At 41.9% G+C, this 18404-nt stretch overlaps 1 protein-coding gene across 1 annotated transcript in view; it reads right to left on the bottom strand.

The window, feature by feature from the left end:
* LOC149280542 (integrin alpha-8-like) overlaps window positions 1-18404 on the bottom strand; it is a 72176-nt gene that overhangs the window by 52018 nt on the left and 1754 nt on the right. Inside the window, exons 3-6 of the mRNA XM_089500399.1 lie at window positions 10067-10167; window positions 8485-8608; window positions 8022-8083; window positions 5546-5591 (exon numbers count right to left, since the gene is read on the bottom strand). Of these exons, the coding sequence (XP_089356525.1) occupies window positions 5546-5591; window positions 8022-8083; window positions 8485-8608; window positions 10067-10167 (333 nt within the window). The remainder of the gene's footprint in view (window positions 1-5545; window positions 5592-8021; window positions 8084-8484; window positions 8609-10066; window positions 10168-18404) is intronic.

Raw genomic sequence — 18404 nt, 5'->3', positions numbered from 1 at the left:
TGGTTCTGTTTCAGTGCCTGTCCATATTTGCCTTGCCCTGTCGCGAATTGTTCTTATTGTGTCTGCGGGCGGCGGCTCGCTGCTGTGTTATTTGACTGTTCCGCCATTGTTTCTGTTCCGGTTGCCTTGGTTCCCCCACACTTACGCCCTTGTGTTGTCGTGCATGCCTCTTAGAGGTGCTGAGTGACTCTTTCACTCTCTCGACAGGCGTATAAGGTGTATTGTACGACCCCGTTGGTCGATTACTGTTTTTCTCCTTTGGTCTCTTCCATTTCCCATTTCTCTCTTTTCCTCCCCCCCTTTTTTTTTTTTTTCTCTTCTTCTTTCTTTCTCCTTCTCCCCTTTATCCCCGTCCCTCTCGCGATGTCTGGGCCTGCTGCGTCCCTTAATCTTCTGTCCCTGAATGTACGGGGGTTGAATACCCCTGAGAAGCGCTCTCGCTTACTCTATGACCTACGACGTGACCATGTGGACATAGCCTTTATTCAGGAAACCCATTTTTTGGGCAGCCGCCCTCCTAGGCTCTCGAACCGGTTCTATCCCACGGGTTTCTTTAGTTGTAATCCCTCGGCTAAGACTAAAGGGGTGGCTATTCTCCTCTCCAGACACCTGCCGTTCCGGGTCTTGGCTTCCTGCCCTGATCCTGACGGGCGATATCTTCTGCTAAAGGGATCGATTGCGAACCAGATGTACACCTTTGCTAACCTTTATCTACCTAATACTAACCAACATCTCCTTCTTAGGACTGTCTTCCACAAATTGCGAGACTTTCAGGAGGGCGTATTGGTGCTGGGGGGGGGACTTCAATGTCTCTCTCCACCCCCACATGGACACCTCCACGGGTAGGTCGCGCACGCCGCAACGGGTGCTGCGCGGGATTACCTCTCTGCTTTCGACGCACCGCCTTGTAGACTGCTGGAGGGCCTTGTATCCTACTACTAAAGACTATACCTTTTTCTCGACGTCCCATGGTTCCTATTCCCGTCTTGATTATTTCTTTCTCCCCTATCACCATGCTATCCTCTTGCGCCGCGCTCACATTGGGATTACCACTTGGTCTGACCACGCCCCTGTGGGTATTTCTCTCGCCTCATCTCTCCCCCGCCCCTCCCGGCGCTCTTGGCGCCTTAATGACTCTTTGCTGACTGATGCGGTAATAGAAGCTGACACCACGAGGGCCCTCACCCATTATTTCCAGGAAAATCTCCCAGACGAGGTCCCCCATCTCACGATCTTGGAAGCCCATAAGAGTGTGATTCGGGGTCACTATATACGCATATGTTCCCACCGTAAGAGGGTTGAGAGGGAGCGGATCTCCTCCCTATGTGACGGTATTGCTGTGCTAGAAAGGGCTCACAAGGCTTCCTTGTCGGGGGACGACCTGCAGTGACTGGTGTCGTTGCGGGGGGATTTAGCGACCATCCTCAATAATCGAACCCAACGAGCATTCCTGCACTACAGGGCCCTATTTTATGAACACGGGGATAAGCCCGGTAAGTACCTGGCAAGGGCGCTTCGTGGCTCCCGCAAGCTGACCCATATCCCAAAGGTTCGCTCCGCCAGTGGTCGGGTCTGCCTCCTCCACTCAGACATTGCTGCTAGCTTTGTGTCCTATTTCTCGAACCTTTATAACATTACCCCTTCCGGTAGTGCGTCTGCCCCTGCTGCGAGGGAGGCCAGGCTGCTGGAATATCTACAGCGGACGTTGCGGGTTAGTCTCCCTGCCGGGGACGCGGCGACGTTGGAGGTTCCTATCTCCCTTCAAGAGTTTGTCTTGGCTATTAAGTCGTCCCGTTCTGGGAAATGCCCAGGCCCGGATGGGTTCCCACTAAAATACTACTCACACCACGCTGACCTACTTGGTCCCCACTTTGTGGAGGCGTTTAACTCTGTTTTAGGCGGTGGGCGCATTCATGCGCATACTCTCTCGGCGTCCATCACATTAATCCCCAAGGATGGTAAAGATCCTGAACAATGCGGCAGCTATAGACCCATTTCCCTCCTCAACACTGATCTTAAATTGTTTGCAAAAATTCTCGCCAATCGTATACAACCTTTCATGTCCCGCTTGGTTCATCCCGATCAGACGGGATTTGTCCCGGGTCAGGAGGCGCGCGACAGTACGATTCGTGCTCTTAACCTGATGCACTTTGCAAAGCACTCTGGCATTTCCTCCATTTTTCTTTCCACGGATGCTGAGAAAGCTTTCGATAGGGTAGACTGGTCCTTTATGATTGCCACTCTTAGACACATGGGCTTCGGTCCTCACCTGCTCACTTGGATCAGGTCGCTTTATCAGGCCCCCTCTGCATGCCTCCGTATCAATGGTGCCCTGTCGGACTCTTTCACTATTGCTAATGGCACCCGGCAGGGATGTCCTCTGTCGCCCCTGCTGTTTGTGCTCTCCCTAGAACCCCTGCTTCAGGCTGTCAGGCTCAATTCCGATATCCATGGATTAACCATTGGACAAACTCACCACAAGGTTCTCGGATACGCTGATGACCTCCTATTTGTTGTCTCTCGCCCGCGGCTGTCGTTGCCGATTATCTTGAAGGAAATATCTGATTTTGGGGAGCTTTCCAACTTCAAGGTCAATATGTCCAAGTCCGAGATTCTCGATGTTAATCTCCCTCCGTCTGACCGTCGGGAGCTGGCGCCCTCCTTTCCTTTTGCTTGGTGCGACTCTAAGCTGCGATACCTCGGGGTTTGGCTGACGAGGTTTTACGGGGTTTTAGCGACTATCCGCTCTGATCTCGGTAAATGGTCGAGACTTACGGTCTCGTGGTCGGGTAGGATAAATACCATTAAAATGAACATTATGCCGCGCCTCCTGTACCTATTTCAATCCCTCCCGCTTCTGATACTGCCTTCTTTCTTCGCCTCCGTTCGCTCTGCTTTTCTCCGTTTTGTCTGGGGAACTCGTGCTCCGCGCATCAAATTTAGCACGCTGATTCGCCCCAAGTCGAGGGGTGGCCTGGCTTTGCCTTGCCCACGTACTTATTATAGGGCGTGTCATTTGCTCCGTGTTGTGGAGTGGTCCCAGACCTCCCGCATTAAGCAGTGGGTCGATCTGGAAGACGCTCTTCTTGGTGTCCCTGTCCGCTTCCTCCCCTGGTTGTCGATGCCCTCCGCGAGACGCTTGGCTGCTCCTCACCCTTTTGTCCGGGCCACCCTGCGCGTCTGGCACTCTCTAACTCGTAGCGCGCGGCTAACCACTTTTCCCTCCCCGCTTACCCCCCTTAGGGACAACCCTGACTTCCCTCCAGGCGTGGGGGTCGATTTGTTCCCCGCTGTCGCCTCTGGCACTGATTCTAGACTTCGCTCCTTTGTCACTTCTGCAGGGCTTAGACCACTGGAACATCTGATCGCACCGGCTTCGCCTACCTTCCTCGATCGGTTCCGCTATGCGCAGTTAACCAACTTTTATCGTTCCCTGGCGCAGGGACACAACACATTTCGCACCCTCACCACTTTTGAGACTCTCTGTGTGTCGTCTGATCGGCTGACTCACGGGGTGTCCCACCTTTATAGTCTGCTGCTGGCTGCCCTAACCCCTGTGCCCCCGGTGTTTATGGGGAGGTGGGAGGCTTCGCTGCAGGTCGTTCTCTCGGAGGAGCAATGGGAAAAGGTTTGCATTCTGACCCATCGTTGTTCTCTGAGCAACGGGGATCAAGAAATGGCTTACAAGCTCTTGGCTCAGTGGTACAGACCCCCTGCGGCACTAGTTCGTTATAGACCTGACTTGCCTAATGAATGCTGGAGGTGTAAAGATTCTCCTGGCTCCCTTCTACACTTGTGGTGGCTGTGCCCCCGCATAGTCCCTTACTGGTCCGCAATCCATAAGTGCATGCAATCTCTCTCTGACGTCCCTATCCCTTTTACTCCTGACTTTTTCCTCCTCCATCATGGTTCGTTCTCTATCTCCTGGTTCAAGAGGTCGGTCCTCCGCCGTTTGCTGACGGCGGCCAAGGCTCTGATACCCCTTCATTGGGGTGATCCCTCCCCCCCTACGTTCCGGGAGTGGTTCCTTCGTGTCGAGCGCATCCGCGTGTTTGAGGAATTAGCTCTGTCAGCGGATGATGCAGCGGCCAGGTACCTAAAGACATGGTTCCATTGGCTTGCATACGCGTCTGGTCCACAGGTTCTCCCCCTTTTGTCCGATGCGGCCGCTTAGTTCCTTCTCGGATACTAAGTTAAGTGCTTCCCCCCCTCCCTTTTGTGATCCCCCCCCCTCTATTTTTTATTTTTTTTTTTAATTTATTTTTTTCCCCTCTCTCTGTTTCCTTCCCTCTGTTTTCCCCTTCTCTCTGCTGGTGCTTGGTGTCCACTGCTCGGGCTGGCCCTTGTTGCTGGTTTTCCCTACTTAATCCTTACCATGTCCAAGTAGACAGGGATTGTTTATTTTCGCGTGTCACGTCGTCATATTGCTCTAGGTACTAGCTGTGTCACCTCTTGAACCTTCCGGGTTCCATGTTCACGTTGCTCTGGGGATATGTATCGATGCTGTACTACCCGTTTTATCGCATCCTGTGGCATGTACCTATTCCCCCCCCCTTTTTCTTTTTTCTGTACCCTTCTTCCCTTGTTCAGATTTACTTGAAAATGTTGAAAACCTTCAATAAATATTGATTTACCACCTAAGAAGTGGAACATGAGATGAAGAAAAACATTACCTTCATCTATTCCACAGAAAGGCGCATGATCTTCGTAGGTCAAGTGTTTTGAGGTATAAAATGATTTTCAAATAGAAGTATTACCGTATTTCAATATGGCATGTTATGCTCCTCCATAATAAAAAATCATGATGCATCTCTTGAGGGACACTGATTCCCATCCTTCCCAACATTTCAAAGAACTTAGAAAGAAAACCCAGGAGGTATGAATTTCAGATACGCAGCCCTACAGTTCCCATCAAACCCTACCAGCCCTGACCCTACAGCGCAACAGGGTATGATGAGAGATCTTGTCCACAGCGAACAGAAGAGCAGAGGTCCCATTATGTGACTATGTGCAGGGACCGTTATCAATAGTAATGGGTTTGTATAGTTTGTATGACCGTGACAAGCAGTTTCACTACTGACAGGATACAGAGCTGAATATTCCAGGCATCTTTCCTTTCTCAGAGAGGGATCTGAATATTACAAAGTAATAAAGCTATACACATATTTTAAATAAACACATTCTTTAATAAGCACTCTTTATGAAACAGATGAACTAGTATTATAATAATAACCGTTATTGCTTTACCGTTTGTGTGTATTCTTTTTGGACTTGGAAGAATGGCCATTAAAAAAGGAACACAATAGTGTATAAAATAGCATTTTGTTCATTAAAATAGTTTAAACCATTGGGGAAAAAGGAATGTTTTTTTGCCATTCCTTCAATCATTCTTATACTGCTTGTTACGGTATATAACAATTTCTTCAATGAACTAAAAATGTGGAATGAATAATGTAGAATTATCCATGCATGTTTCTATTCTCACAGAAAAAGCCATTTACTGATGACCAGTGCTGAACTGGTTTCAGCCATACATTAATCTTACCTTGCCAGTAAAAACTGCCCGGTCCTCCCAGAGCTATGTCACCATTCTAGACAGAAGAATGAAACGTATTAATACATTACATGTGTGAGCTGTCTGCAACATCTAAACAAAAGGGTCTTTGGACCAATGGCTGGCTGAACATCACGGGTTGTATTCCTTGCAAAGTTGAAGAGAAACCCTTGATGTAACCATGTTTCCAGGAAGAGATGGACCACATTAGCTGGGGAAAAATTGGACCCCGGCTCAGCTTCTTGAAGTAGAATTGGCCACTGCATACAAGAAGTCTTTCTTCTGGACACATAAGGGCCTAACTACCAAAGTGGAGAAGGTGCTTTAGCTGCCTGGGCTACAAATAGTCCATTGTAACAAGCCAGCTTGAGCTAGGGTTTAGCAAGATCATTCTGAATAGAGCATTAGTAACAATGGCCACCCGTAGACATTTATAATGAACACTGTATCATCTCTCCCAGTATGCTTCAAGTCAAATCAATGGTGCCCCGTCCATGCCATTGGCAACTGTAACACAAGCGGGAATAGCCGCACCAAAGAGAACGAGCAGCCCTACTTCTTGTTACTCTTAGTATAAAGGATAAATGGAGGTGGGGAGGGACTAAGATGTCAAAAAGTACAACAAAAGCCAAGAAATCATAAAATAAATGAGGTTGGCTAATGCTTTCAAATATATTTTTTGCATATCCTGGAGCAGAAGTTTGTCCTATACATTACCCAATCTAATATAAAAAAAACTCAAGCTGTAGCCCGACAGCTTTGATAAATAAGTTACAGATAAAACGTTATGGCTCACGCAGTAAATCCCAAATTAATTAGTTGGAGATTCCCAAAGTATAGCCAAGGGAAGCAGCTGAGAAATTTCACTGTCAAAGCAGCTGTGTATGAGCAAACATTTGTAAAACACGAATAAATATCAATGAACTTGCCTTTGCTGTTACAAATGTAACATTTTTAACGTACAAACTCTGAAAAATGTTGTAATTTTGTCAGATTGTTTATTTTCAAATACTTATGTCTTACATAACCTTCCACACTGCGTCCAAGAACATACACTTCCAATCTGCTTCTCGTTCACTAAATATGAAATAAGACACTCAGATCTCAGTGACCCTTTAAACATTGAGGACACGGATACTTCATTTGTACTTTATGTATCCTTGGAAATCGCAGTCTATTTATCACTATTTCAAGAATGTGTGTTGAAAATATAAGAGATTAATCCCTCATGATCAGTACAGTTTGCATTTGGAATTAGCTCCATATAGTGACATTTTTTAAGCTATACTACCCATGTCCTTCAGTTGGATCTAGAAGATGGTGACAAGAGCAACCATTTATTCCAGGAAACATATATATCACATGCTGACCAGTACTGCTTGCTACAGAATGTGTGACGTGTAGCTGAATACATCCCACATACTTCAGGACATCACTTGTGTCTGCGACATGTGAAATGCATATGTGTCCTGGAAAAAAGACTCATTGCCAGTGATACGGCAGCAAACACCCTGTATGTATCTAATAATTAAGAACTATAGAAGTTACTAGTAGCTAAAGAAGCTCTGGGGGCTTATCGGTGGTGTATTTAGGCTGGGGGGCGATCCTACTCCTGACCCAGGGCAGCATCACACTCACCCCCAGAGCTCACCTCTATGCCGCTGTCCTCTCTCTTAAGGACGAGTCCCACCGATACCAAACACCTTGGGGGCTGTGCAGCCAAAATTGGAATAAAATTCACCCAATAAAATTATTTACCAAATTTCTTTCCACTGGACCTTTAATAATGAGCATCCATTAATATACTGGAAGATTGAGACTTATAATTGTACTACAGTTACAGGCGTTTACATATAAATATGGGATACTACAGTTAGACCTTGCATCACTTAATAACCTCACCCTAATTATAAACATGCGTCAATGACCTGGGGACAGGGCTATCATCAAAGCTAGACATGGAAAATAAACTATTTATCAAAGGAGCCTTTAATATCCAGTGTGATAAGCATGTGCTTCTATGATGAGTAAAGAATATGTAAAGAATATGTCTAGAACTCAGTAGCAAACTCTTTAAAACAGTGAATATAACTAGAGGAGGACATACTGCATAATAACAGTTTTTTAAAGAGTTGAAAGGGGTTAAAAGTCAATAAATTTACATTTTAAAGTCAACATATTTAATTATTTCACTTTGTCCAAAACCATTTGCACTTCACTGTGAATGCTGCCAGTACTTGTCTATGGGTTTTGAAGAAGGCTTTAGTTTTGACACACACCACAAATGAGATCAAGTAGTTGTCGAGACCAGATGTCTTTTAAGAAGCATTTATCACAATGACACAGCAACCGCGTTGCTACCGAAAGCTGTTAAAATCACCTGACCTGGCCAGTTTGGTACTAAAGCAATAAAAGTTCATTATTAAAGCATTTCCCCCCAAATGTTACCCGCAAGGAATATTATTACCTTGTAAAAGTCCAAACTGAATCCTGCTTGACAGACACCTTGCCCTTCAGGATCGACATTGTCTGCAGATGAAATGAATATGTAAGTATTCACTATTCACACACATTTATTAGCTTGTACTCTGCCAAGCAGTACTGGTCAGATGATGAGATGTTGAGTTATTATTTACTCTTGCAGGGCAAGAAGGGTTACTTTGATGGTTTGCCAATGGCCTCAACTTAAGGTCTGGACTATATTATGACAACCATGAGACAGAATAAAAGCAAGGTTCATACAAATGGAAAGCAAAGAGGTCGGCAGGAAGCAAATCACCCAATTTCTATTTCCATCTTAGAAAGAACATATTTAGTGAGTTCTAGTTTTCTCAGGTGATAAGATTTTTGAATTCCAAAAAAATATTCTAAAAGCTTTGAGTGTTTACAAAAATATGTTTTAGAAGTTTTTAAACAACAGGTAAACATACGTCCACGGCAAGGAGAGTATTCCGCGTAAGCACTGAAATTCTGGATGGCAACGTAACAGGTTCCAACAGGATCCTTTTCTTGGACAGTCTTGACACTTCTCCAATGATATAAGGGAGCACATGCCTACATGTATAAAAACACAGATGTCACACACAAAAGGTACTAGTATAAAGCTATGCATGCGTTGCCTGACCTTCTCAAACTCTAAGGGTTAAATAAAAAGCTATTTAACTATTAACTATTAGTTACATCCTGCCCACTCTAAATTCTACTCTGAAATTCACACTGGAGTCTGAAATCTTAGCATCTGACACTAAGGTTCTAAGGGCATGCTTGGTGTCCCTTTAAACCACATCTCCCTGGGGGACCTTCATTACTTTCTATAAAGACAGTCACATTAAAAAATACACACCAACATTATAAAGAACTCAAATTTTAAACTCATATTGTTTAGATTATGGTATCTCTTTTAAAAGATTTTACTAAGATTTAACCAGAGAAATAGACCTATGGAGAACATGCTGTGTGTTAAAAATGAGTTTATATTAAAATGTGACTATAAGGAAACAATGTCATTTATACTTACCGTGTTATAGAAACATAGAATTTGAAGGCAGAATTTGAAGATCCATTCAGCCCATCTAGTTTACCCATTTTTTCTGATGTACAGTAGAGACTCAGACCTAAATCAGTCCTTGGTATTGCTTTAGATTTAGGATAGCTTTATGCCTATCCCATTCATGTTTAAATTCTCTCACCATATTACCAATGCACTGCATAGGATGAATGCATAAGGTATGTGCAAGCTCACTGATCGTTTCCCTGAACCTTCAGCACCTAAAGACTGAATATGTATAATCTATCCTCATGACTGCCAACTATCCATATCTGCCCTATAGATTTGGGGTATCACAGCAGATTACTGGGCTCCCATGGCAGCCTTTTTACTTCCATATCGAGAAGACTAGTGCTTAGCTCTACCTACTTTCTGCCTACTCGTTGGGTTGTATATGGAGAGGGTCGGTGAGACATCTAGCTTGGTATACCTGAGAAGTTTCCAAGTTGCATGATAACATTGGGTGACATATGGAGCATGCATCAGATGGTCCAATGGTCTCATGCATATATACCCAGATCAAAGAGGAAATCAGGTCATCCTCTAATGTTACGAAAACATGAATGCACATCTATCTGACATTACTAGACGAGGTTCCAATGTTGTTCTTTCAGTACCTCTAACCATGAACGTTCTACAGATACCCACAAAAATGACCCTGCCATTAACAGGGAGTAAAAGAGATGGACAATGATTGTCCAACTAGCAGTAACATGAGATAAGGAAAAAGCTTTACTGAATCATGGCCAAATCTGACAAACTGTGCACAACCAAAGTATACAAAGTCTGGGCTGGCATTTGAGAAAGGGACTATTGCTGTTGTAAACAAACATCTGTTCTGTATGGTTCAGTGAATATGAACATATACAATATAAAGAAATAAAAACAAAAAAAAAAGCAGAAACAAAACAGTAAACATGCGCTAATCCGGAAATCCAAACTATACATTTTACCATAATGCTTACCACAACTTTTTCCTTATGGGACCTGACGGTTGCCCCAAACCACTGTTTTGATTTGAACTCAACGGCCTCTTTGGTTCCGTTTATCCGGATATTCCTGTTATCTGTTAGGGAAAGGATAACTTGGGTAAGTGGTCAAATACCACTCATTTCACACAAATCTGCGTAACTGTTTCTGCTACAATCTAACTTGGATTGAAATACATTCTATTTATTCAAATCCACTAACATCGCCTGGACCGTAAAAAGCCAAATAATAAGTGGAAATGAAAAAAAGCATAAACACACAGAAGTGTACAGTATACGTAACACTAGACATGTATTTCTCTTTTTAATGTTTTTCTTCTAGTCTTTTCTGTCCAATACAATATTGTATGTATAGAATGCCATAAACATGCCAGTGCTAACAGACAAGGTGTGAGTGTGAGTGAGTATACTGAGTTGAAGCCCTGCACCTCCAGAGCTTCCTCCTTACAGCTCCAGCATTTACAGAGACTCAGAAGATGTCTGATTGAGAAGAAGGCACACCTCAAACCATTACTTTGTGAGTGCTTTACCCCGGATCAAGAAACATTAGTTAACTGCGGAATAAACCGGGTTTGAGCTTGCCCTAAAAATCATTTAGAGATACCTAGAAATGGATACTACTTTGGGAGCATTTTCCTGGTTAAATACAGACTAATTTGGACTTTAGTTTTTTTTGTTTGATCGCTTTTTTTTAATTGTATCTACTAAATTCTCATATTGAGTAATTAATTAAAGGGAATTCTCAGCTCTTTACGAGTGTTGACAACAGTCTGTAAAATGTATATGTGTTTTGGAAGATGTCCTCCATTCCAGAAAATCATCAGTAGTATAAACTTTCCTTTTTTCTTTTACATTTAAAATAAAAAAACAGATTAAGCACCAATTAGCTAATTTAAATATTAATTTAATTCATCAATTCAAATACCTATTTTAAACTCACCACCGAGCTTAATAAAGCTACTAACGACCTTCATTTAAGTGAATTTTCCAATATATAACGGTTTATCAAAAGGTTTAACGTAGATTTTCTACATATGAGTGAGAAGAATTACTCTATTTATGTCTAGTTCTCTTATTGTGTTTACTATGTTACAGAAGTAGGGACAACAAATAGTAAAGTGTTCTGGCAAATCATCAAAGATACAAAATCGAAAATAGAGGCTGGACGTAAACTTTATAATGTCTCCTTAGTTCTAAAAGCGAATTTGGCACCGGTTTGCAGGAAATGTCAATGGCTTCACAATAAATGCTAGCAGCAGGATACAAAAAAATAGTAAATTAGCTTTAAATGGATATTTATGTTTTACCTCTGACCAGACCTGCTGAATTTTATGGAACTTAAACTTTTCTGCGTTAGCCGAGGGAAAGAGTCCTAAACTGACAATGAGACCACAGAAAATGGTCTGGATATATTTCGAATTCTCAAGAATTTGGCTAGCTTCCAACCATAGTTTTTATTTTTTTTTGTTGGTTTTAGGGTTGGATATGAGTTTCAACCAAAACAAAACATTCAGAGTCACATTCCGCCAGATGAAACTATGTTCTGTTTACCATCACTCTGCAGAACTCATTGTAGGTTTGTTCAACTACAACTATCAAAACGTATCTCAGAGGGTGGTAGATAAGGGGAGCAGCCTCTCAGAAGAGCAGTAGAGGTTAACACAACGAGGAAATTATGCATTAATAGGCATATGGCTATACTTGAATCTAAGACGAGACCAATGACTGATTAAGACTCAGTTGTTACTACCAAGAGCAGTAGCTGACACATATACACACTATGCCATAGGAGACAACTCTTTGACGTTACTTCCTATACACTTTGCAGATGTCCGTGTAAGGGAAACCATATGCTTAAGTATTCACCCCAATTACAGTATATTGCAGGTTTTAATAGAAAGCAGGCAGCCCATTCTTTCAACCTTACTTCTGTGAAGTAAGCTGATTTCCCACATGTTTCAGCCTATGATACATTCCCTAACAAGTCACAGCTAATGAACTTCTTCTGTTCTTCATTATCTGTCTGCTGTGACATTCTGTACAGACTCTGGACATGTAAGATGAGACACAACCCAGCTCACACGTGTGAAATACACATTTACCAAAGTCACATTAGTAAAAGCTGGTGATTTATGAATGAAGCACAATATATTTAGTAAAGGGGCCAGATATGGTCTTTGGTTTAACACGCTGGAGGATATCCCAGACACAATTACAAAAAATACCAAGGGCACTCTTCTGTTGCTCCAAGCAAAAGTCACAGACAATATGGACCTGGCATAGGAGGTACACAACAGATATAATAAAAGCTACCCTTTATTTACATAATTACATATTTACTGGCTCGATAGGTAACATGTAAATATGGCACAGAGTATCAATAGGATGATGACATATTCCCAACTTCAAGGAAAAGCCCATTGGTTGAGACTTCTGTCAATCAAAATGATTTCTCCCCTGAATCACAATTGGTTATAAAAGGGAAGGATATTTAAAAAGTAATCTCAATCTTTTACTTTAAGTAGCACACAATAGTTGATAAAGTCGATGTTATTATGATTTTTTCAGGCATAATTCACTGAATTAAATTGTGAGAAGAAAGCTTGGTTATACCCGCAGTGGTTAGGCTATACCTCGCATCCAACATATAAGTTGATATTTGTGATAGGAAATGGAGTCCTAATGCTAACGATCACAGAGCCCTGACTCACATGAAACAGTGGAATTATCAATATACATGGAGTACATTCATTGTTAATATTGTATATAAGTCAGGCCCAAGAAACAATTGATGGCGAACCCATGTCTTTCTAAGATAGCATATTCGTAGTCCCACAAAGGCCAGGCCAGGCTTGCTAATTGCAGTTCAGGCCGCACACTTGGGCTAGTCACAGGCTATACGGTGAAAATGACCAATGGGACATGGAGCCGTGGCCTACTTTCCAGATGAAGTGAATACATAATATCAATTAACCTTTGGGTTGGTGTCTTTAAAATGCCAGGGCCTATCCTCAGGCCAGATGGTAAGAGGCCGGCTTAGACATAGGGTTAAACAGGGTGATTACCCTCATGTTGTGAAATAAGTAACAGTAAAACAATTGATTATAACAAAAGATTTCATTCCTGTATTTGGGCATCTATTGTTGGTTAGGGGACCTCGACAACCCAGATCACCCAAATATACAATGCATTAAACCTTCATGCCCTCTTCAGAGTTTATAATGGACTCAATATGTTGTGATGAGTAATATGTGGGCCAGAAGGTTGAAGAACACGCTTGCTCAGTAGTGGATTGATGAAACAGACACAGCCATATTTTTGGTAAAACTAATGATCACTATTAGAAATAAGTTTTGTCCGTTTTGTGGATTCAGCCATGCTAATTGTATATTTCCTTCAAGCTGAGGGTGGCTTTGATGTACTGTAGACCCTAATTAGATTATGTATAATACCAGTACTATTGCCAGCTGGTACTTCCTACAAACACAAATACATGTGGGGCCATAATGTTCTGTGGTTCTAGCGAAGGAAGTAATTTAAGTTATTGTAACACAAACTCAGTATCTTTAACAATATGAGATTCAGTCATTTGCATGGTAATTCTGTTTTCCGTAATGATCAGAATTTACTCTGGCCTTTCAGAATCTACGGTGTAACACTGTATTAATAATAACTTTGTAAAGCCCTACATTCTACATCACAAACCATTATTTCTGTATTCAGATGGAAATACTGATAGCCAGGGCCGGTCTTCAGGCCCCCAATCTTTTACTTTGATGGCAACAATTTAAAATCTAGCGGAATCAAGCAGTGAAGACGTTGCACATAGTAGGGTACAGAACAATGGTACATGGGGTGCATCAGAACCAGGCAGAGGAAAGAATTGCTCTGCCCCTTACTCTGTACAGCTTCTTCACTGCTCTGCTCCCTGCACCCTGTCACATTGTCCACCACTTGTATGTATGCCATTTATCACCCCTGGTATTAAAAAGACAATTCGCCAAAAGACAATTTGAATCCTCAGTCTGGCCCTGACCAGGCTCCGCTATGAAAAAATGCATACTTGGCCTGCTGTACCAGACTGCAGATTTCAATGCTGTGTAAGGTACAATGTATGTCACCGTCTATATTCTACATGTCTTTTGTGATTAGAAGCTTATCTGTAGCAGGTCCTTCTCTTGCACTCTATGTGGTCATTTCTTACCCTAGTAACTGCTTCACAAATAATGCATTAATGTCTGACTTCATACCTGATTTATTTATCTATATAATGCAATGTTGGTACCCCCCCCCCAGTCTAGACTTGAGAGTCAAGAAGAACCCGTTCACCAGTGTAGGAACTTCCGATATGTGGGGCTTAGGTTAATATTAATAAACATAATAATATTAATAAATAGAATTAATATTTAAACTTGATGATTGCTTTAAAGAATAAGATAATTTTAGAATTGTTTTTCTTTAAATAACTTTGAAATAAAGTCTTCCTCCCCTTTCAGCCAAATGTCTCCCTTTCTTAAGAAATTGGAACTTGCGATGCACAATGATGTTATCGTGTAAGGCATTTAACTGGCCATAGAAATGTATTCAGGCTGTGTTCTTGTAAAGGCATTTTTGTGTAAAAAATAAGAAACATATGTATCTGGATGAAGAAATGAATACAATTCACTACTCCATCAGTGTTAGCTTTTGATCTTCCCTCTGTTCTTCTGAGGGATTATTTCTGTCTGTGAAAACACAACAGACTGTTATGTCCTACAAGAAAGCAGCAAACATTGTATATTATATAAATATATTTCTATGTGATATGCATACACTACTGGTTTACTGTAGTTTGTTATGTTTATGAGATGAGGTCACTGTGTTCCATGTCGGATATTGGCAAAGCATCAGTGAAGCTTTAGTCTACTCCTAGGATTTAATAACTGGACATCCGATTATTAGTCGAGTAACCATTCACAAAGGACTAATCTGGCAGATTACTAATTCGGATTAGAAATTACAGTTTTCTCAGAATTTTCACATAGCAAAGACAACGTAACCTGAAAAACACTATTTGTGCCCCATTGTTCCTTTTTCTAATATCCCCCAGTGGGCACATCATGGAGTTTGGGGTATGATTTGTCTAAAGCACTGAATGCTGCCTCTCCTACCGAGTGGAAACAGCTACTGTAACATTCCGTTTTAAGTATATTCATTCCTTTATAGTTTTCTTCCTTTTCCGATAGCGGTGTTTAATTATTTTTCTTTACATTGCACTGTGGAGCATATGCTCTGTAGCACTGCTGTGGCTGTAATTTGCTGCATTTATTTTCTACATAATATCTACATACAGTTACATCTAAAACAGGATACATAAAGGATGACGAGCCCAGGATTTTGTGTTGCACCCCATCTATAAACACAATTACATGGGTTTCTTTATTCTGGAAGCGGAAAGAAAACCACGCGCTTCACAAGAACGCAGGCGTTCATCAAACTCACATACACTCGCACATTACATAATGTTAGACTCATAAACGGATACATAATCTGGGATTAATTGGACCACAGATAACAGACAGAAATAAATGAATCCACTTATTAAGGTGCCAAGGGGGGTTTAACACATATTCAATTCTCCAGGATCAATCTAGTACTTGAAACAGAAAGGAAGCTTCAACCTTAACACCGATCGGAATGTCTGAACCTTAAGGAATACAGAGTGGATTATATTTTGTGCCGACTCTAGTGTCAGTTAAATAGGTGCAGACATACTTTAGTTATCGTAGTTTATCGGAGTTCTACCCCCGAGTGTCTCTACTGAAAGCAGGAAGCGTACTTCCATATTCTTCCAGTAGAACTTCCAGTGAAATCAAAGAGAGTAGCAGCAGCCAATCACATGCATTCTTTCTGTGATGTTTTATATTAGATTGGCTGCTGCTTCAGCGGTGTTACTTAGCATGTACCAGATGTTTACATACTAATACTTTCTGATTTTAGTAAAGGCATCCAGGGGAGGAATTAAATGAGACAATACGCTACCTGCTGTACGGACCAAGGCAGGGATCAGATTTTTTTTACTATTACCGTATTTGCTCGATTATAAGACGAGGTTTTTTGCAGAGCAAATGCTCTGAAAAATACCCCTCGTCTTATAATCGAGGTCGTCTTCTAATCAGACCCCAAAAAAATGTGTGCTGGGGCCATGCTGCTTACCGGGCTTTCGTCGTGAACAGCGTCTCTGCTACTAGAAGCCGGAGAACAGGAAGCTAGCACATAACTCCTCACATAATCTACCTCCCCCTCCTTCCTTTGGGGGCGGGGCCAGAGAAGTTGCTCGCACAGCCGGGCCCCTGCAGAAGTCTGCGAGTGGGAGATCTGCAATTCAGGTAAGGGGGTGGGGGGGTTTGAGCAAGTATGTGTGATTAATGGAATGAATGAGTATTTAAATGTTTGTGAATGAGTGTGTGTGTGTGATAGCATGGATGTGTAAGGGGGGTGGTAGCATGGCATAGGGAGGCTGTAATCACACTACTATCATCCCCAGATTCCAGCATGTACTGGCTGCCTTGGCTTGATAGGAGTGTGATTGCTGTTAGCAGTTATATATATATATACCTCCAGAAATGCCTTTTAACCCCCTATATGCCACTCTGCCCCATGATATGCCTTTTAACTCCCTATATGCCAGAGTGGCATATAGGGGTATAAGGCATATCATGGGGCAGAGGGGCATATAGGGTGTTAAAAGGCATATCATGGGGCACAGTGGCATATAGGAGGGTATAAGACATTTCTGGAGGCAGAGTGGCATATAGAGGGTTAAAAGGCACATCATGGGGCAGAGTGGCAAATAGGGGGGTATAAGGCATTTCTGGGGGCAGATGTGCATAACTGGGGGGGCAGGTTGGCAAATAAAAGGAAATAAAAAAATATATATTTTTCTCAATCATAGCTTTTATTAAATATGAAAAAATAGTTTACATGAATTAATATTTACTGGTAAAACTTTTTTCCTATAGGGTAGTCTTATATTCAGGCTTTGTTTTTTTCCTAAATTAATATTTTGATTTTGGGGGGTCGTCTTATAATCAGGGTCGTCTTATAATCGAGCAAATACGGTATTTTACTCTTCGGTCTCTGGCCTATCAGCATTATCTGTCTATCTAATGGAGCCTCCATCTTTGCATGTACACTTAAACACATCCTCCAGAGAACACAGGGGAAGGTTATACGACCATAATTGCACATGGGCAAAGCTACTCAGCTATACCAGCTATTAATTATAGGCATTTTAATTACCCCACATTAACCAGAGAAATGAGGCATGTATGAAGCAAACAGAAACATAGCTGATATACAACTAACTAAAACTGACTGAGCTAAAGCTGATGACATTATATAATAAAATACATTGTAAGAGTCTAATAGTCTGTGGTCGGATGTCTGAAGCCCAACTTGAGCACAACGCATGCCCATGCAGTCATTAATATCTGAGAAGGCCAACAGTAGAATAGACTAGCTTGCAAATGAATAGCCGCACATGGGCTGAAACAAGGGTGATGCAAACAACCGAAAACTCAAATTGCAATCAGAAGTCTGATTCAAAATTAACAGGAAGGCATGAGACACACAAAATAAGAAGACAAGTCAAAGATCCACTATCGAGAATTCGAGATGGAACGATAACAGGAGACAGAAGACCTAGAATGGACTAGAATAAACTGCTAATCCAAAGACACCAGAACAAATGAGCACCAGCTGGAAGGTGTTTACATGGAATGTAAGAGTGTAGCGTGTGGCTGCATGTATCCATCAGGCAGTCACATGTATGTGATTTAGCATGTATGGCAGTCTTAAGATATCTGGCCAATTTGCATCCCTGGTCCATCCCATTGCAAGTATGTAGTTGAACAAAGAGGAGATATGTTAGAACAAATAGCATCTCAGCAGAAGCGGTACAGGCTTCTATCTTACAGCCCAAAGTTCAGCATTCAATGTTCTCCAAAAATTCCTGATACAGTTTTGGAGCAAGTTCTAAAGTATTGGTCATCAGAGCAATGAACTAACACCAGATGGAACTTTGCACAACAAGCCTCCTTCAGTATTGAAGGGAAAAGATCCTTAAGATAAGGAATTTGACATACAGCGATGTGTTTATCTGCATTATTTACAATCCCTTCTATTTACTGAAATAAGCAGTTTCAACAACTACTCCAGCAGACAATGATTTTTTTAAATCTTTCTTCCAACCACATACTTTTGGAGTGTCAAGGCTTTATATGTGTCAGAGATTGAAAGATTTCATGCTAAGTAGCTGCGCTTAATGTATTAC

The sequence above is a fragment of the Sceloporus occidentalis genome, unplaced genomic scaffold (genome assembly GCF_023333645.1).
Source record: "Sceloporus occidentalis isolate IW3139 unplaced genomic scaffold, rSceOcc1.0.p SCAF_154, whole genome shotgun sequence".
Lineage (NCBI taxonomy): Eukaryota > Metazoa > Chordata > Lepidosauria > Squamata > Phrynosomatidae > Sceloporus > Sceloporus occidentalis.
Note: the sequence above shows the minus strand (reverse complement) of the source record. Positions and strands in the feature narration are given on the sequence as shown.